Source organism: Coenobita brevimanus, chromosome 71 (genome assembly GCF_032717465.1).
Source record: "Coenobita brevimanus isolate Jiangsu-jjx chromosome 71, ASM3271746v2, whole genome shotgun sequence".
NCBI lineage: Eukaryota > Metazoa > Arthropoda > Malacostraca > Decapoda > Coenobitidae > Coenobita > Coenobita brevimanus.
Genome location: NC_137024.1, coordinates 3,563,519 through 3,584,838, shown reverse-complemented (window position 1 = coordinate 3,584,838; position 21,320 = coordinate 3,563,519). Strand labels below are relative to the sequence as shown.

Below are 21,320 nucleotides of genomic sequence, written 5' to 3'. Positions count from 1 at the left end.
ATATCCTCACCATCCAACCTCACTGCACACTCTGTGACTTCATTCCTCTCAAACACCATAACTTTACTTTTGTTTACATTAACTTTCAGCTTCCTCCTCCTACACACTGTCCCAAATTCATTCACCAAACCTTGCAACTCCCATTCATCTTCACTCAACAATACTGTATCATCAGCAAACAGCAACACCGGAAGCTTCCAAATCTCACCCTCATTCATTAAGGCCACCCCCACATCCACTGCCCTACCTTGTACCTCCTTTACGACCCCATCCATATATATATTAAACAGCCAAGGAGACATTACACACCCCTGTTTCAGTCCCACATTGAGATCAAAGAACTCACTCAGCTCACCATCCACTCGCACCGTAGCCCTAGCTCCCTCGTACATACTCTTCACAGCACTCAACAATTTCCCCTCCACTCCATATATTCTTAATACCTTCCACATACCTTTCCTATCTATTCTGTCATAAGCTTTCTCCAAGTCCATGAAGGCAGCGTACACTTTCCTTCCCTTCTCTAGATACTTCTCCACTAAACATCTTAGAACAAATATCTGATCTACACACCCTTTTCCCTGTACTTGCCAAAAGAAATGTGTGTTTCAAAACTCTTGTCTCACATAGTATCCTGCTGCTATCACACCAATGGCTTTAATATTACTCAGCATATACCACGCCAATGACTGGGTCTGCAATGATAAAATTTCAGGTGTCTTTAACATAAAAATTAAAATAATAATTAAGTGAATCTGGAGGCATCCTAGGAAAGACGATTTCAGCTACTTTATCACACCAAATAGTTATTTTACCATATATCAATGGTCAAGGAAAGAATAATCCAAGATTCAAGACACCTGAGAATTACATATATCATTTACATTATTATTACAACAACAGCAATGGACAATGTATCAATCTGCATAACATACCCAATATTAAAGAGCTGCACCAGACAGAATAATGACTGTGTGACAGCATTAATGATGATTCAATGGGGCCTCAAGATACATGACTACTGGGTTAACTATGCCTAATACATATCTGAAAACTGTATATGAACCCTTCAACTCATTAAATAAAGTAAATGTGTTAATCACATCTCTAGCCTAACCTCTACTTTCCCATTAAAACTATACTGTACATGACTACAACTTGCCTGCTCATGTAATTTCTATGGACAATCTGTTCTATATAGAGGCAAACAGACATAAGACAGTGACATCAGAGAGTCTTAAAACAACATATATTGTAGTGACAGTTATTATCACTACAGTAAGCTTTTAAATGTCCTGCATTTTTACATCATCAATCTTTACACAGTTTCACATTTAGTGGATGGAAACTGAAATTCCGACAGAAAGAAAATAACTGGTTATACCTAAATGTGAAGATTAATGGAATGACCAAAATGTATGTTTAAGTGTAAAAACCATAACTGAGGACTATAGGAGAGTGTAAAATGAGATAAAAAATAAAGGAATAAAACAATTGCTTGATCCTCCTTAACTCTGATCACCCTAGTGACATCCATCCATCATCCAATCCTACATTGCCCCATGAGGAGCGTAGGAGCCCGGGGCTAAGCAGTTGGTCCCGACATTTAAGATGAGAGTGACCAGCCTCACTCATCCCTGAGTGGCATTACATGAGCAATCAACCCCAACCATCCCTTGGATATAAACCTTCAAAGGCTCAATCCGATTGCAGCGCAATAATTACTCACTAAACCACCAGGTGCCAAAATTTGGTTATATGGTTACCACCCAGCACAGTAAATGGTTTCCAGGTGTACAGGAAACTATTTGGCTTGTCACTCAGTGTAGAGTCACCCACAGGCAGGAGGAGGAGGAAAGAATGAAGGAAAGAAAGACAGAAGAGGAAGTGTAAAGTTACCCGTAGGCAGAATGATAAGAAAAGAATGAAGTAAAGGAAGACAGAAGAGGATGGAAGGAATGGAGACAGGAGAGGAAAGGGCAGACAACTGACAGCAGTACTATATTGAGTGAGTGGATGGTGAGCACCCCCACCTACCACAAGCACTGTGCCATAAGGGTCACATCCAATGTCTTTAGTTCACTGCTCTGGTCACTTATACTACTTGCTCCATATCCATCTACTAACAGTGACCACCTTATTATCAAAGTATTGTACACCTGGATAACCTTAGTAAGCCTATGACTCTGTTCTCTCCAATATTCTTCTTTCCCATTATCTTAATCTCTCCCTCCCTGCTTCTCTTACACCTTCTATCTCCTCTCTCCTCTCCTTTCCTGTTCCTGTTACACTAGGCCCCCCATTAAAGTGGGTCCAGTATGCATATTTTCAATTTGCACAATGAAGAAAACCTACATATAGGTAGTCCTCTACACAGTCGCGAGTACCATTTGCGCAGCACAGGAGGTGGAAAACTAAGTTTAGACATTCAAAACACCGCCCAACCCCCCCTCTGCTAACCCCGCAGCTTCAAATCATCCTCTCAGAAACTAGGTGGCATTCATCATCTATCAAAGTATATGAAAAAAAAAAAAAATTATTTGCCACTTATAATTGTTTCATCCCTACTCATAATCAGTGAGACTTTATATTGTGCTTATTGTCACATACATCATACATGTACTATCAAAAAGATATCTTAAGAACTAAGAAAGGATATTGGGAAATTTTTGGATCTCCCCATTAGCTGAATAACAATGGTTCTAATGAAACCATCTATCTACCTATAGCCAGATGCCTTAATCCAGTAAGGGGTAGCCACAAGCAAATTGCTTATTTTCATCCTGTCCCCTCCCATTTCTCTACCCTCCCTCCAACTAATACCCCTCTCTCTCATATAACTCTCCTCTCCATCCCTCCATCTCATCCTCAGTCTACCCCTACCTCTTCCCCCTCTCCACCTCACACACATACACTCTCCTTTTTAGTCTCTCACTCTCCATCCTCTTCACATTGCCAAACCACCTTAATGTACCTCTCCTAACACTTATTATCACATCCAGATCCACACCACAATGCTCCTTCACTTCCTCATGTGTCAGTCTGTCTTTCCATTCAAGTGATGGGACTACTACAATGGCTATGGGATTTGCAAGCCTAAAGCACCTGCCACTGAAAAATACGTGTTTATGAATGCGTGGACTTCGATGTGATAAACGTTTTTCTCAGATCAAGCTATCGTGGCTCTACAATTCTTCACAAGAAAAAATATCAAACAATTAAGTGCTGTAATGATGATTTTCAGAATTAACCCTGTCTGGGTGTGCTACGAATGTTGAAAAAGAAAAGGAAAACTTAAAATCTTTAAATAATTATCTTACCTCTAAGATCGAAGACCTTGATATGTTTATTGTTCATGCCTGCAATGAGAGTCCGAGGGGTATGAAGGGAGAATGCCAAACTGTGAGTTGTCTCAGCCAGACCATATTCTGCCAAGGGTTTCAAAACTTCTCTGGGAATATAAGGTGCAGCAAAACTTCATTAATTCATTATTCAGTATTTTGCCTACCTCAGATATTTTTTACTGCACTGAAACACATTTATGAAATACATTTGCTATCAACTCAAACTGGACATACTAATCTATATTCATTATTATTGTTTTCCTAATGCTCTATCCCATTTGAAGATGGTGATCTACAACCCAGGAACAAGAAGAGAAAATGGGAAAACTATGAACAGTATGACCAAAGAAATGGGCCAACATCATTCATGCATCATTCAGTCTCAGGAATCTTGGTTCCATCTCACAGCTGTAATTGTCTACACACAACTTTTCTTAATAAGTGGAGTCTCACTTCTTCTCTTCCTTCCTTCTTTCCTTCCTTCCTCTTCTGTCTTTCTTTCCTTCATTCTTTCCTCTTTTTTCTATGGGTGACTACACTGAGTGATAAGCCAAATGGTTTCCTATACTACGAAACTATTTACTATGCTGGGTGGTAACCATAAAACCAAATTATGGTGCCTGGCAGTTTAATGGGTAATTAGGGTGCTCCAATTGAATTCAGCCAGTGCAGGTTTATATCCAAGGGATGGTTGGGGTTTATTGCTCAAGTAATGCCACTTGGGAATGAGTGAGGCTGGTATTTGAGGCTGGTCAGGACCAACTTGTCTAGCTCCAGGTTCCAAAGCTCCTCATGGGGCAACACTGGATTAGATGATGATGATGATGATGATGATGATGATGATGATAATGATGAAGATGATGATGATGTCTCTCTATCTATCTATTTATAACCAGACGCCATAATCCCATAAAGTGTGGTCATTTGTCTTTGAGTCAGCTGTTTTATGAGGAGGGGCACTAACCCTTCGCAAACCCACTTGTTGACACGTAGGGCACATGTACGAGTTGGTTATATGGTTACCACCCAGCGCTGTAAATGGTTTCCTTGCTTAGGCATGTCACTCAATGTAAAGCCACTTGAAAAAGAAAGAAGAGTACAGTAATAAAAAGTGACATGATGGGAAAGATGAAAAAACAGGAAGAGAGGAGAGCAGATACAGAATAATGAAACGTGACCAAGATTGACGTATGCAAACATGTTGGAGCATTTATGATTGAAATGATATGAGACAAAAGGTGAAGGAATAAGTAGGCAGCACTACACTGAGTGAGTAGATGATGGTGCACTTCACAAATAAATGGCAACATTCTATATCTAACCACTCAGATTTCACATGACTAACCACACAAACCTCATGGGTATGTATCCGAGGGAGTAGTATTGCTAGCCGGGCCACAGGGTGTGGATGGGCAAATGAACAACCAAACCAGAGCAAAACATTATGTTTTCTTCAAACAAAATCTTTACAATGATCCCTTGGTTATCGTGCATAACTGGTACCAAACGTGGTGCGTGATAATAAATTTGTGCCAAAACACATACACAGATAGACAAAGAGATAGAGATGGTCCCAGGTACCCCAAGCTCAAATCCCAATTAGCCTATACCTTTCTCAACAATTTAGACCAAAAAATACATACACACTGTTAGGGTTGGTACCAGAAACACACATAGGCATGGCTAGGTTAATAGAAAGTGATGAAAGGGGCACAATACAGATGAATATTAAATCTATTACTGGGCATAACTACCATGCAGTGACTTGAGATGAGCTTGAGGTAAAGGGTTCCATGGCCAGAGGGTGGGGAGTTAGTAGTTTCCACCACTTGGGATTAACTACTTGTGTAGGGCCTAATCTTCAAATCCCTCAAAGCCACCAGACACCACTGACACTGTATCATCACTGTTTGCTCAGGCATGCAATAATGATGTTTTTGAACCGAAAAATGTACTATCACACCTGGAGAGCAGGATTTCATTTAGCCATGATAACAATGTGATAACCAAGTATGCTATAACCAAGGAAGCACTGTGCATTTTGTCCTTGGGGTAACTTCACTATTACATAATATCATACAGTACTACCAAAAAGAGGCTTAAACTTACTGTTTTGCAGAAAACAATATTTGGATATGAATATACTGTACAATCACTAGTTTGGCCTAATTCAAGCAACATTTCCTGAATATGACAATTCAAGCAACATTACACACTAGCTAAATTTACCATAATTCAATCGACACTTCAATTTAATTTCAATTTCAGATATTACTGCAATCAATTCAAAATCTTATCATCATCATCATCATCATCCAGACCTCCTTTCCCACACTAGGGCAGGGTGAGGAGCAGAAACATCCAGACAGCCTAAGTTTGCCCAACTCAATGGTCCACATTTCCATTCACTCATCATTCAAGCCCCTGGAATCCTGGCTCAATCTGATTTGCCAAAAACTTTCACCACATTCTGTAGCTTCACATAAACGTATCCCATAGAGTCAATCCATATGCTGTCATGTTAAAAAGGGGGGCCAAACCCCTGATCATGTGCTTCTTGTTAAAAAGGGGGGCCAAACCCCTGATCATGTGCTTCTTCTCACAAAATTCATCCAGCCAGCTCAACCTCTTGCCAGTTTCCTAGCCTCACCGACTTCCAAACCTCTCTTTATCACACACTCATCCACCATATCTCTCCACCTTCTCCTTGGCCTACCTCGCATCCTCCCTCCTTCAAATTCGCTCAGATATACCTTTTTCACCACTCTATTGCTATCCATTCTCTCCACATGACCATAGCATCTCAGTACACTCTCACTGATTCTGGTGTCCACAGACTTCCTCGCTCCACATCTTTCATGAATCACATCATTTTGTATCCTATCCATTGTCTGTATTCCACATACATTCCTCAGCCGTCCCATCTCCAATGCTCTCACTCTAGCCTTTTCATTTTCATCCCACACCACAGTCTCACATCCATATGTTAAAGCTGGCACTAACACTCCCTCAAGTAAGCATCATGCAGCTGCAACACTCAAGCCTCTATTTCTTATCAAGACCTTCATTGCACCAGCTACTTCCCTTCCATCTGTCACTCTACTTTCCACTTCTTTTGCACATTTTCCTCTCTCTTCTATCACTGTACCCAGGTATTTGAACTCTCTCACCAATTCCAGTCTCTCTCCATTCACTGTATCATCGCATTGGGAGTCACCTTCTCTCTAAAATAACCATCACTTTACTCTTTTCTACATTTACTCTCAAGGCACAACGTTCACAGACATCAGCAAAACTCTGCACTAGTCTACCAAGTTCTTGTTCAGTATTTGCAAGTAGTACTGCATCATCAGCATACAACAAATCTGAGATATTCCATCCATCACCATTCATTACCAAAGCCATCCCCCTCTCCATTATTCATGTTTTTACTTCTCTCATCACCCCATCCATATATACTGTATACAGTATATTGAACAACCATGGGGACATCACACAACCTTGTCGCACACCAACATCGATCGTGAACCATTCACTTAGATGCCCATTAACCCTTACACATGCTTCACTACCATCATAAATACAGAGAAGGATTGTGGAAAGTTTTGCGCATGTACAGTGTAGATGGGAAGCTGCTAGGTGCTGTCAAGAGTTTTTACGACGGTGAAGAAATAAAAAACAAAATCTCAAGGGACAAAAAGGAGATGGAAAATATAATGAACATACTGAAGCAAGTATCAGAAGATATCTGTGATAAAGATAGAGAAGAACATAAATGGCTAGGGAAATATGAGAGAAGTAAGTCAAGGCCCCTGAGAGTAACCTTCTGGAGTGCAAACACTGTAGGGAAAATATTTAAAAATGTAAAACAAACTCATGGAAAAAGAGGAATTAAAAAAAGCATGGATAAAAAGATGCCTAACTCAGGAAGATTTGGGAACACTAAAGGAGAAGAGGGAAGAAACAAAAACAAAGAACAAGGAAAGATCAGAGGAAGAGATGAGTAAATGTTTTTAGAAAGTGCAGTGAAATCTAGAATTTCGATGGTTTAGATTTCGATGATTCAAATTTCGATGCATTTTCGAGTGGTCAGCCTATTTCACTTTTCAATGCCAAAATCGAGTTTTTCGATGCTTTCATGGCCCGACTCTAACCAAAACAAGCCATGCGCAAGGAGATGTTGTCGCTGCTGTTGGCGCCTACTCCCATCCGGGAGTTCTTGTCTTTAAACAAGATGGCTTTTTTTTTTCTCAGTCTCTATTGTTCATTTCTATGATGCTCCTTATATTCATAATTACTTCGTTTCAGTATTCTGCTCACTGTATTTGCTACCACCTGTGATTAATTTTGTTTTAGTATTTCTATTAATGATTCTTTTCCTTTAATTTCTCGTTATATCTTAGTATGCTTCGCATATGAATATATGATGTTCTCTTGTCAGCGGCCATCTTGCAACTGTTCTGCCCTCTACAGCCAAGCGCCGCAGTTTCAGCCTGTACCTTCCACGTGTGGACGTGCATTTCGCTGCAGTTTCATTGTATGTATTTTTGTTGTATTTTCATTGCAACTTACCTGTTTCAAGATGGCAAGCAAGAGTGGTTCTTCAGGCAGCAGTGGTAATGGATAAGAGCAGCCTAGCACCTCTAAATCTTTGCAGCCAAAGGAGAAATGGGAATACAGGAAGGGGCAGAAATACACCAAGTATACCTTTGCTGACAAGGCAAAAATCTGTATGCTACACTAACGTGTGGCAATACAATGCAGAACTAGAGTTCTATCTATCTCTATCTATTGCCAGATGCCTCAATCCCGTTTGGGGTGGCCACAAACAAATCGCCTCCAAGTCGCCCTGTCCCCCGCCATTTCACTGCCCTGCTCCCAACTCACACCCCCCTCTCTCATATACCTCTCCACCCCATCCCTCCATCTCATCCTCGGCCTCCCCCTCCCTCTTCCCCCCTCCACCTCACTCACATACACTCTCTTCGTCAGTCTCTCACCCTCCATCCTCTCCACATGGCCAAACCACCTCAGTGTGTTCCTCATAACGCTTCCTATCACATCCACATCCACACCACAACGCTCCTTTATATCCTCATTCGTCAGCCTGTCTCTCCATGTGACTCCACAGGCTCCTCTTAAATAACTCATTTCCACTGCTCTCGCTCTTGACTCGTGTCCTTCCAACAACGTCCAAGCTTCACTTCCATACGTTAGAGTTGGTATCACAATACTGTCATGTAGTAACTTTTTCACTTCCATGCTCACTTCCCTGTTTCTTTTCACTGCTTTCAAAGAACCAGCAACCTTTCTTCCCTGCTATACCCTTTCAAGCACTTCACCCTCCAAACCTCCATCCTTACTCATCACACTACCCAAGTACTTAAACATACTCACATTTTCCAATTCCTCACCATCCAACCTTGCTGTACATTCACTGACTTCACTTCTCTCAAAGACCATCACTTTACTCTTCCCTACATTCACCTTTAGATTCCGTTTCTTACACACTCTCCCAAACTCATCCACCAAGCCTTGCAGCTCCCCTTCATCTTCACTCAACAACACAGTATCATCTGCAAACAACAGTACAGGGAGTTTCCAAACACTATCCTCTCTCACCAGGGCCACTCCAACATCCACTACCCTACCTTTTACCTCTTTTATTACCCCATCCATGTACAGATTGAACAACCATGGAGACATGACACATCCCTGTTTCAAACCAACTTTCAAAGAGAAAAATTCACTTAGTTCACCATCCACACACACTGCAGCCTTCGCACCATCGTACATACTCTTCACAGCATTCAACAACTTCCCATCTACTCCATATATTCTTAACACTTTCCACAATCCTTGTCTATCCACCCTGTCATATGCTTTCTCCAAATCCATGAAAGCCGCATACAACTTCTTTCCCTTCTCTAGAAACTTTTCCACTAAAGATCTAAGAATGAATATCTGATCTACACAACCTCTTCCCTTCCTAAAGCCTCCCTGTTCTTCTCCAACTAATTTCTCTGTTCTTTCTCTAACTCTGTCAATAAGTATCCTACCATACACTTTTCCTATTATACTAAGAAGACAAATGCCCCTATGATTACCACACACTCCTTTTTCCCCTTTTCCTTTGTACATGGGAATAATTATACCTGACTTCCAATCCTCCGGGACTCTACCTTCCTCCCAGGCCAATCTGCACATCTTCCACATCCATTCTACTAGTATCTCTCCCTCATGCTTCAGCATTTCACCACACACTCCATCAATTCCTGGGGCTTTCCCCGATTTAACTTTCTTCATTGCTTCCACAACTTCTATCCTACTGATTTCTTCCTGTCTTCTTACCTCCCTCCTTCTCCCAGCCATTCCCCAGCCACTTATACTTGCATTACTTCCATCCTCCATGTTCAACAGTTCCTTAAAGTGTTCTCTCCATCTGCTCACTCTTTCTCCCTTCTCCACTAGTAATCTACCATTTTTATCTTTCACTCCCCTGCTAACTTCACTTCCACCCTGTCTAACTCTTTTCACCTCTTTCCAGAACATTTTCTTACAGTCCCTCCACTTTACACTCAAATTCCTTCCAAATTCCTCATCCACTCTCTTCTTACTAATCTTTTCACCTCTCTCTTTCTTTCTACATATAACTCTCTCTTCCGCCTCTCAACTTCTTCCACGCCCCTATTTCTCATCCATTCATTGTATGCTTTCTTCTTTTGTGCCGCAGCCTGTCTCACCTCTTCAGGCCACCACGCTGTTCCTTGCACCCCCCTCCGTCTTCTCTTCCTTCCACACACCACATCACATGCTGCACATATTTCTTTTGTAAATATCCTACACACACCTTCCACATCTCCCATCTGCTCCAATTCATATTTGCCCAATCGTTCCTCCACTTCTCTCTTATACTCTGCCTTTTTCTCATCCTCTTGTAACCTTTCCACTCTCCTTGCAACTACTCCTTCCTCTCGTCTTTCCCTTCTTCTATTCTTCCATCTTACTTGAATCCTAATTCTGGCCACCACCAAGTAGTGGTCAGAAAGTCCACACCCCCAACCTCTATAAGCTCTTGCATCCATTATACATCTTCGCATCCTTTCACCCACACACACATAATCAATCATTGCCTTCTTTCATTCAGTTCACCACCCACCCTTCTCATCACTCGCCATGTATACCTGTGGATCATTTTATGCCTGAAGAGGGTATTGGCTATCACCAACCCCCTCCCAGCACAAATGTCCACTAACGCACTCCCATTCTCATCTATCTCAGCAGGCACACCCCACTCACCAACTATTCCATCCACCTCCACATTCCCAACTTTACCATTCATATCACCGATCAAAAACACTCTCTCATTCCTTCCAAACTTTTCCATGCACACTTCTACATTTGTCCAGAACTCTTCTCTCACTCTTCTAGCACGATCTTGCGTTGGTGCATACACACACACAATCGCCCACATTTGTATTCCAACTTTCAACTTTACCCACACAATCCTTGACCCAACTGATCCATACTGTCTTATGCTCTTCTTCCATCTTTTACTCACAACTATACATACTCCTTCCTTTGCCCTCTCATTCTCACCTACTCCTGCACATATACCCCATCCATACTCCCATTCTCTCACACTTTCTCCTCTCCATTTTGTTTCAGTTATTCCACATACATCCACTTTCGCACCCTCAAGCACCTGGACACTCTCTCTTTCACCTCATCACTAGAGTTACTTAACCAAAATTATAGTTCATAAAGTTTACAGGGGGTGTGGGCAAAACTTCATTTTTTTACGTAGTGAGGTTCGGAGGCCCCAGACCCAAACTAATTTTTCCCATAAGAAGTTCACTTTAAATTTCGATGATTTGAATTTTGATGCAATTTTTCGGTATGCAAGTCCATCAATATTCGAGATTTCATTGTAATTGGATTGCAGGTACAAAAGTGGTACATAACCAGCAGGGAATAAAATGAAGGGAGGTTCAGTAGCAGACTCAAACTATTGAAAGTATGTAAACAAGATGATGAAGTTGATGTACTCAAATGTAGATGGAATGGTATCTAAATTATTAGAGATGAAAGACTATACTAAAGAAATGGAACCACATATTATTTGCCTAACTGCAACAAAATTAACCCAAAGGATATCAAATGATACCCTAAACTTAAAGGAATGTAATATACGAAGGAAAGATAGAAATTTAAAAAAAGGTGGAGGAATGATAATATTAACAGAGAAAAACCTACAAGTCATAGAAATAGAACTAGATACAGTGGTCCCTCGCGTTTAGCAATTTAATTAGTCTGGCGAAACCATCACTAAATGTGAAATCACTAAAAGCGAAGTGTACTTTATATGGGAAAAATATCAGTTAGTCTGCACTCATCCTCTAAGTCACCCTTTTGACCCCCAATTTCCTACTTTAAGTGCTGAAAATGAAAGTGTATTAGCAATACATTATACAGATACAGTACTGTATGGTTATACATCTACTCACCAGTGAAAAATGCCAAATGCTCGGCACTGTGAGAGAGAAAAAAAAAAAACACCTAAGGTCGCCAGACACTCACAACAATGATAACAATGGCGGTCGGGTGGCAGACGGGCAAGGCATTTCACGCCCCACATCGCTAAATGAGTAAGACAATCGCTAAATGCACGGGATTGGCACCATTTCTAACCTATCGCTAAATGCGAAAATCACTAACTTGAAACACGCTAAATGCAGGGGACCACTATATACCCACACACGTAAACTGACTGCAGTAGAGATTAACACATCTGAAGGGAAGGTCTATCTATCTATCTATTACCAGATGCCTCAATCCCGTTTGGGGTGGCCACAAACAAATCGCCTCCACGTCGCCCTGTCCCCCGCCATTTCACTGCCCTGCTCCCAACTCACACCCCCCTCTCACATATACCTCTCCACCCCATCCCTCCATCTCATCCTCGGCCTCCCCCTCCCTCTTCCCCCCTCCACCTCACTCACATACACTCTCTTCATCAGTCTCTCACCCTCCATCCTCTCCACATGGCCAAACCTCAGTGTGTTCCTCATAACACTTCCTATCACATCCACATCCACACCACAACGCTCCTTTATATCCTCATTCGTCAGCCTGTCTCTCCATGTAACTCCACAGGGTCCTCTTAAATAACTCTTTCCACTGCTCTCACTCTTGACTTGTGTCCTTCTAACAACGTCCAAGCTTCACTTCCATATGTTAGAGTTGGTATCACAATACTGTCATGTAATAACTTTTTCACTTCCATGCTCACTTCCATGCTCACTTCCCTGTTTCTTATCACTGCTTTCAAAGAACCAGCAACCTTTCTTCCCTGCTGTACCCTTTCAAGCACTTCACCCTCCAAACCTCAATCCTTACTCATCACACTACCCAAGTACTTAAACGTACCCACATTTTCCAATTCCTCACCATCCAACCTCGCTGTAATTGTGGCAAATTTATACGTGCCACCCAAAACAAACATATATTCTACATGTGAGAGTCCATGAGAGCTGTTGGGACCAAAAACTCCTGGATCTTGTGCAGGAGCTTTTCCTAACACAACATGTTATGAAGAAAGACTAGAAAAATTGAATCTATCAACACTGCAGGAGAGAAGGACAAGAGGAGACATGATTATGCTATATAAATGCATCTCAGGGACAGAGAAAATAGACACAAATGAGTATATAACTTATGGGGAAGCATCAGAAAGGACACTACAAAAAACTACATAAAAAGAGAGGTGATAAAGACATAAGAAAATTCAGTTTCCCTAATAGGGTAATTGATCAGTGGAATGCATTACCAAATGAAATAGTGTGTGCCAAATCAATTCATAAATTAAAAGATATGTATGATAAAAGTGGTTTAATACACAAGACAGTACGAGCTTGACTCATTCCTGTTAAGATATAATTGGGTAAGAACAATTAGGTAAGAACATACTCATACACCATTGTAGGCGTGCATGCGCGCACACACACACACACACACACACACAAGCAACAAGAGGACACGGAATGAAATTGAAGAAGTCAAGCTGCTTGAAGGATATCAAGAAACATAGCTCTCTTTATAGAAGTACAGACTTATGGAATAGCCTGGACAAAGAGATCGTCCAGCCTAAAAACTTAAACGAGTTTAAAGCTAAATCTGACTTACTGAGAAACAGCGATGGAAACCCATGAACATAGCATATTTCATGTATATCACAATTAGGTATATTAGGTAAATACAGAGATATTTGGAACGACTTAGACAAAGAGGTGGTGCAGGAGAAAAACATTCACGTGTGTAAAAGTAGACTAGATAAATGTGGATATGGAGACAGGACAACACAAGCATTGCTCAATTCCTGTATACTACAAACAGGTAAATAAACACACACACACACAAACACACACACACACACACACACACACACACACACACACACACACACACACACACACACACCGCTCGCTGGCTCAGTGGTAACGTTCTTGACTGCCAACTGGTAGACGGGAGTTCACGCCTCACTTAGGTTGCGAAAAGTTTCATTGACGAAGCGAATGGTCACTGTCCTCCTTGTGCAGGGAGATGGGTGTGTGCGTGTGTGAAGGTCACAAGTCTTGCCCTTAGTTCAGACTATATGAACTCTCAGCTCTCTTCCAGGAGGGTAAAAGATGACGATCATGCCCCCCATCACGTGAACCTGACCGACCCGGTGAATTACACACACACACACACACACACATCTTTTTATGGCTATTAAAAAGCTATTTTAACAATTTTTTGCAACCACTAACCCAGAGATGGAGTTACGCTGATCCAAGGTGGAATACGGTTGTGGCTGCGAGGGACGAGTGACATCACACACCACAACTGAATGATCTGTTCGTACTTTCTCCAGGCCAGCTGCAAGCAGCTGTGGCTCCTGACTGCTCCATGCCACTGAACTAACTGGGCGAGAATGCTTGGGAACTGTGTAAAAGCATATGGGTGAATATTAACATACTGTACACTAGAGGTGAATCAGAATTGTACTCAGTCTACAAGTAAACCATTACATTATACTGTCATGCCCCAGTATGCAATGGGGTTATGTCAAGTGAAAACAGTTGGTATGCTCAGGTCAATGTAGGACTGGTTCAATGGGGATAGGATGGAGGTCAAGGGCCACATAACATAAAATCTCACAAAATTTTGTTCCTCACCTCAAGCTTGTCCTAGGCTGGTTGGAGTTACCACTAAGGGTCCTCCCCACACCTCCATGGCTGAGGGAGAGCAATGTGACATTTTCCAAGTCACAAGTTTCAGTATTTCACACACAAAAAGTTATCTCTCCACTTAATATTCCACATTGCACAATTTGTCACACACTTGCACTGCTATTTTGTGGTAGTGGTAGTGTTTTGATATATATGTAAACACTTGGCAGCCATCTTGGCTCAAACATATGAGTATCGGCATGCTTGGGTGGCAAGTGCCTGCAAAGAATCATCATTCTTGGCCATCAAAAAAACTGTACATGTGATTTTTATCACTGTTAGCCCAAAAATGGGTATAAATATTCAACAACTGTACTATCAATCAACTGCAAACTCAACTATTGCATACCAAGGCAGTGTGTCCAGGCATCTCGGATTGAACGGATCTTGAATTTGGCTCTCTGTTATCTTGTTTCTGTTTTTTCTTGGAGGGAATAATATGCAGGCTCCTGGCCTTTGGTTCCTTCTTCCTTGCATTAAACAAAAATAAAATAAAATAAAGGCGTGGCTGAAAGTGACTTCTTGGTATACAATCTGTTTTCACATGACAACCCCATCACATACCAAGGTATGACAGTACCAATTATTCACACCTTACTGTGGTGATATTTTTCCTGACATACCAATTTGCTAATCAAGATTAACAAATTTCAAATTATAATACTGTACTGTAATAAAAAACAATGTCAAATTTCTCATTTGTGCATTATAAGAGCACCATTGCTTAATGAATTACATCACTATCCAGACACAGTAAAACAAAATTTGTTGCTTTAGTTACAAAATATAAGCCTTGTGTCAACAAGCAGGCTAAATACATTTACAAGAGTATGTATACAGATACTGTCAAGGAATTTGTGGAGAAGGTTGGGGGAGGCCTTTCTTCAACAGAGGACTTGTAATGGCTGATGATGATGATGATGATGATATATATATACAGTATATACATGCAGTCCATTTGCTTAACCCCTACACCGCGGGCTTGTTTACCAATGACTTGCGTGTGCCGCGGGGTTATTTGGGCTCCGACAGACTCTCAAAAAATATTTGCCAAAAATCAGTTATTAGTCCTAGAATAATAAAATTACATATGCTTATGGCACATACCTTCAGCTTTCTCCTGGAATGATTGTTGAGCCTTCGTCGGTTACCGTAGGACTTGTGGAGACCTCTGAAGTAGGGTAACGAAGTCTCCACTTTACACTTCCCGACAACCCGTAATATGATTACCACAGCCAGATACAAACACTATAAACACTATTCTACAATTTTCAAGTAGTTTGGGATCCATACTAAAAAAAGAAAACACTGTGAAAGCAATGGAAATTACGAGCGCGGCTGATCGTCGCACTGGCACTAGTTCGCTTTTGTTACTCTGTCATTTATTATTCATAAAACCCCTCACACTTTATATTTCTATTACTATATAACACTTATATATATCTACAGTCTTTATCCATAAGTTTCCTTCAGTAGTATTAGTTTACTGTCATTGTAGGGATTCAATTTCTTTCAGTAAAATACGTAGCATTCACTTTCTCGTCCTGTATACTGGCATTGAGAGTGAATGTCACTTTCATCTTCACTCTCATAACTCATAGCATTCAGACATGCTAGAGTGAAACTTTCACTTTCATTACTCCTAGGGTATATACTCGTATTCTTATAATACTACTCATTTACATTTCTATTTACGTTCTCTATTTTATTTACGTTATTTACATTTCTATTTTATTTACACTGTGTTGTGCACTGTCACATGAAATAACTTATAAAACTATTTTCCATTGTTCACGTATATTTACATTCATTACATTCACTTGCTGTTTACACATTATTTACACATTATTTACAATTCCACTTGCACTGTTTTACTCAATAGAAAGATCGAAGTCACTCTTTTATCAATTGTCAGCCCTTTACCTCTTTCCACACGAGGTTTAGTAGGGGGTAAAGGTCACAGAGCCATTTGCATGGGGGTGAAAAAAGGCCTTGAAGTCAGCAAGAAGAAACATACGTCCCCTCACTTCGGAAGATGAGAGTAAACTGATAACGCAGGGCCAGCCTGGAGGCCTGTTTAGGGGTTATTCAGAGTTACCAATACTGGTTCTTGAAACAGCTAAGTCTAGCACTGATATGATTGGCAGGAAATCTAGACAATACATTATAAATTTGGTAGTTCCAGGTGAATGTAAATATCACTTAGGCTTCTCCCTTCCCTCCTTACATGTATATTTATTACGAAAATAGATTAGAGGCCTACTTAGGAGATATATAATCAGAGCTACCAATGTTAAATCTTGAAACAGCTTTGTGTAGCACTGATATGATTGGCAGGAAATCTAGACAATACATTATAAATTAGGTAGTTCCAGGTGAATGTAAATATCACTTAGGCTTCTCCCTTCCCTCCTTACATGTATATTTATTACGAAAATAGATTATACGGCATATTTCAAGGGGAAAAAAACAGCGAAAATTAGCAAACGAGTGCACGTGAGGTGTTGTCAGGTGATAATTAGCCAATTCCAGGTGTATGGCACTCTCACTTACCTTATTTCTTTCTTGTATATATTATTTGGTATAAGAATACGACATAGGGCTTATTTCAATGGATGAAATCAGTGAAAAATTCCAGGGAAGATTTACTTAGCGTAGCATGGCCGGGCAGGCGAGAGGATAAGGTAATGGAGGGGGGGTAGGGAGGGGAGTCAAGAACGGGGAGAAATGGCTAAATTGTCAACAATGGATGGGAGTACAGATGAGATTAGGAGTGCTGACTAATGTTGGACATTGGCAGTACTGATAGATGAGACAAGCCCCCACTTGGAAGCCCGGGTGAATTCAAAATAACACAGACTCACAAAAGCGACGCCCCGCGGTATGATCCCTTGCTCCCAAGCGTCACAAAAGTGACGCCCCGCGGTATGATCCCTTGCTCCCAAGCGTCACAAAAGTGACGCCCCGCGGTTAAGGGGTTAATACACGAGAATTTGGCCAGTAGAAGACCTCACTCTATAGATATTTTGCGCTTTACAAATACCATACAGTACTGTACCTTATGGGGAAAATTCTAACTGCTGGGATGGCTACCTCAAAAGTCCCCCCTCTGGCCCCTAGTGTGTCATTTTGCCTATGTATCATGGTGGTAGGTAGGGGTACACACCATCCACTCAATCATTGTAGTGCTGCTCTCGGGTGACTGCCCCTTTCTCTCTTCCTTCCTTCTTTCCATTGTTCCTCTTTTGCCTTTCTTACCTTCATTCTTTCCTCTTCCTTCTGTCTGCAGGTGACCCTACACTGAGTGACAAGCCAAATGGTTCCCGTACACCAGGAAACCATTTACTATGCTGGGTGGTAACCACATAACTAAACTATGGTGCCTGGTGGTTTAGCTGGTATTTAAGGCACTCCAATCAGATTAAGCCTGTGCAGGTTTATATCCAAGGGGTGGATGGGGTTTACTGCTCACATAATGCAACTCAAGGATGTATGAGGCTGGTTACTCTCACCTTAAATGTCAAGACCAGCTTGCCTAGTCCCGGGCTCCTATGCTTCTCATGGGGCAACACAGAATTAGATGATGATGATGATTAGGGGATATTAAACACATTTACACAGTAAACACAACCCACACAATAGCCCCTCACCTTAAAATATATGCAGGAAAGGCTTAGTTGACTTGATGAGATCACGATGATGGTGGGGGGGGGGGGACCCAGGAAACGTGGCTTTGTGTAAACAAGGGGACTGTATTCACTGTGTGAGGTTGCCTAGGCTCAGCTGAGAGAAGCTGGCGGATGTCCGCTATGTCACATGGCGCGCTGACGTCATGACCCACGTCACTTCCTCCTGTGCTCTACAAGGGTTGGTCATGCTCTGCAGTGCGACACTGGATTCGGCTCACTTTGTCATCCCGAATTTCGCATTTTCAAAGCCAACTAACACATAACCGATTGTTTAATTTTTCACCCCCCTGGTGCGCTCTACGCACGTGTCCTAGAAACTTGGGTAATAAGTGACTGGACTGTGTATTATAGAGTCAGTCTCTGAGTAATACGGATGATATGGACCAGAAAAGGACCATGGTACTCAAACCTGTGTCACTTAACAATACATTTGCATGTATAATGGTGCAATGTAGTCTGGCCACTTTCCAAAATGCTCATTTACCCCTTCTTACCACCCTGCCCCACATAAATTACCCCCTACTTATACTCACCATCAGGTAAAACACTGAAAGATACATAACTGAACCACAATTATCAGCATGAATAGTATTAACTAACAAAAAACAAAAGGGTAAATACAAATGAGAGTGATGCTGCAATTCGAGCTGTTTTCTTACAGACCTACACCCTTAAAGAAAACGATTTTAGTATTAGATACATCTCAGGTGATTACCATTTGATTTTCAATTTAAAAATATTGGAGAACATATGAAATATACCTACTTACTGATATTACAGAGCACCATCAGAACATCCGCAATGGCGTGGTTATTGCCGATCTCACTGGCTGGACATGATGTCAACACACCAAACAAACTCAAATGTATGCAATTTAAAAACAATAAATAGCAGTGGATGCCTAACTGTAGTCACTGAAAGCTAACCGGGGCCCAGATCCCCCAGTGATTATAACCTACCTCACAACGTGCAAACTATAATGTGCAGTAGGTAAAAACTTGCACCAAAACAGCAGTGCACGTTAAAAGCATTCATTAATCGTAGTGTGTTCTGCAATCATCACACAACCATAAAGCAAATCTTTATATATCCATTAAAATATGATATAGGTTAGCAAAACAGTGCTTGGTAATTACAGTAATCTCTCAATTACCTGGACGGCCATTACCCGGACCATCCATTACCTGAATGCTGTGATATGGCTGTTCCAAACCATTATCCATACATTTTTTTCCCAGTATCCAGATAAAATGCTTCCGTCCATTTTGAAATTGTGGTTGTGCAAAAAATTTTCACCCGGATCGACGACAATGGCCCGGTGGTGCCACAGTGTTGGGTTCGTTTGTTTACCCTACATCTGCCTGACACCCCCGTTGCTCGCACTCACTTCCTGCGTGTTGCTTGTGTAGTGAGCAGCTCCTCCCGGACCGTTTTTATGGCAGTGCACATGGTAGCTTTTGCGGTGGTTCCCTTCCTGCTTCAGGCCTTGCTATTCCATGCATGCCTCTTCCTAGGGTGTGTGATGATGGCCCCTTCACCAGTGAAAAAGAAGAGGGTCATGCTGACTCTTTAGAAGCAGGATATCTTGGGTAAGATTGATTTTATTTTAACTTACTGTACTGTACCATGATTTTATTTTATTTTACCACGATATCATTCCATTTTACCGTTATGTTTCATGTGCCCACCGCATTTTTCTTATGCAGCCATTCCTTTCATGTTTTTTTTCATGTCACTGCAGGGTATGGCCCTGCAATGGTGATTACTTGTCTGTGGATGATGGGTCTGCTTGACCATGGTAATTGCTTTGCTGTCATTTACAGGTCTGCTTGATCAGAAAAAGTAGTATTAAACGACAGGAACAAGTGCTGAACAATGTACTGTAATGGTCTTTTACGCTGGTTTTCAAAGTTAGGTTATGTACGAATGGCGGTCAGGGGAGAAGTCCACTATCCGGAAGGAGCCACTACCTGGAGAAGCCTTTGGCTCTATTACGTCAGATAATTGAGGGATTACTGTAAATCAGAATGCTTCATATCTGGTAAAATCTAAGATGCACGCAGAATGAAAATCAATAATGGAACCTCCTATTTATGAATCTTTTTTAAAACTAACATCAACACATACACTAATCTATACAAGAATAAAAAACAATCCTGTCAACACTTCATTTCAATAAGACATTTGGAAATACCATGTCACTATTGTACATAATACATAGCAAGAGTCTGTCTGGGTAACTATCTATCTATCTATTGCCAGACACCATAATCCCTTAAAGGGTGGCCATTTGACTTTGAGTTATTTGTTTTAAGGGGAGGGGCACTAACCCTCCACCAACCCACTTGTTCACATGTAGGGAGCACGTATGGTTTGGTTATATGGTTACCACCCAGCGTTGTAAATGGTTTCTTGGCTTACAGGAAACCATTTGGCTTGTCACTCAATGTAAAGCCACCTGTAAAGGAAAGAAAAGCAATAAGAAGTGAAAGGAAAGATGCGAGAAATAGGAAGAGAGGAGGGGAGGCACAGAAAAAGAATGACAAAGGCTAAGAAAGAAGTAGGCAGCACTACATCAAGTGAGTGGATGATGGTCGCCACCACCTACCACCAATCTGGGTAACTGCTTGTTGTAAATGCCTGGCTCCCTGGAACTCTGCCCCTGCTCCCTACCCCCCGAGTTGTAGTTGTCATTGTTGAGATGTTGCTGTGCCTGCACCTCCTTCTTCAACATCTAAGTCAAATCCTTTGATGTCCAGGGCTGAAACAATGTAGTTGACCTCGTTGTTGGAGGTGGATGTGCCCAGATGTAAGCCGGCAAATCATGGCGAGCCTGGCAGATGTCACTGCACACAACTTTCCAACTGCATCGCCCGGCCAGCTGATACTTCCCATGTAAGCTCGGGATTTTCCGTGTTGAGTATGACCTATTACATTATGCTCACCGTGAGAAAAAAAATAAATAAATAAAAAAAAAATAAAAAAGTTACTCAACCGCGTGTTACTCAAGGATT

General features: G+C 41.3%; 1 protein-coding gene across 1 annotated transcript in view; it reads right to left on the bottom strand.

Moving 5' to 3' along the window:
- mio (GATOR complex protein mio) overlaps positions 1–21,320 on the bottom strand; it is a 125,398-nt gene that overhangs the window by 72,383 nt on the left and 31,695 nt on the right. Inside the window, exons 4-5 of the mRNA XM_080277990.1 lie at positions 14,156–14,330; positions 3,321–3,451 (exon numbers count right to left, since the gene is read on the bottom strand). Coding sequence (XP_080134116.1) covers positions 3,321–3,451; positions 14,156–14,330 — 306 coding nt within the window. The remainder of the gene's footprint in view (positions 1–3,320; positions 3,452–14,155; positions 14,331–21,320) is intronic.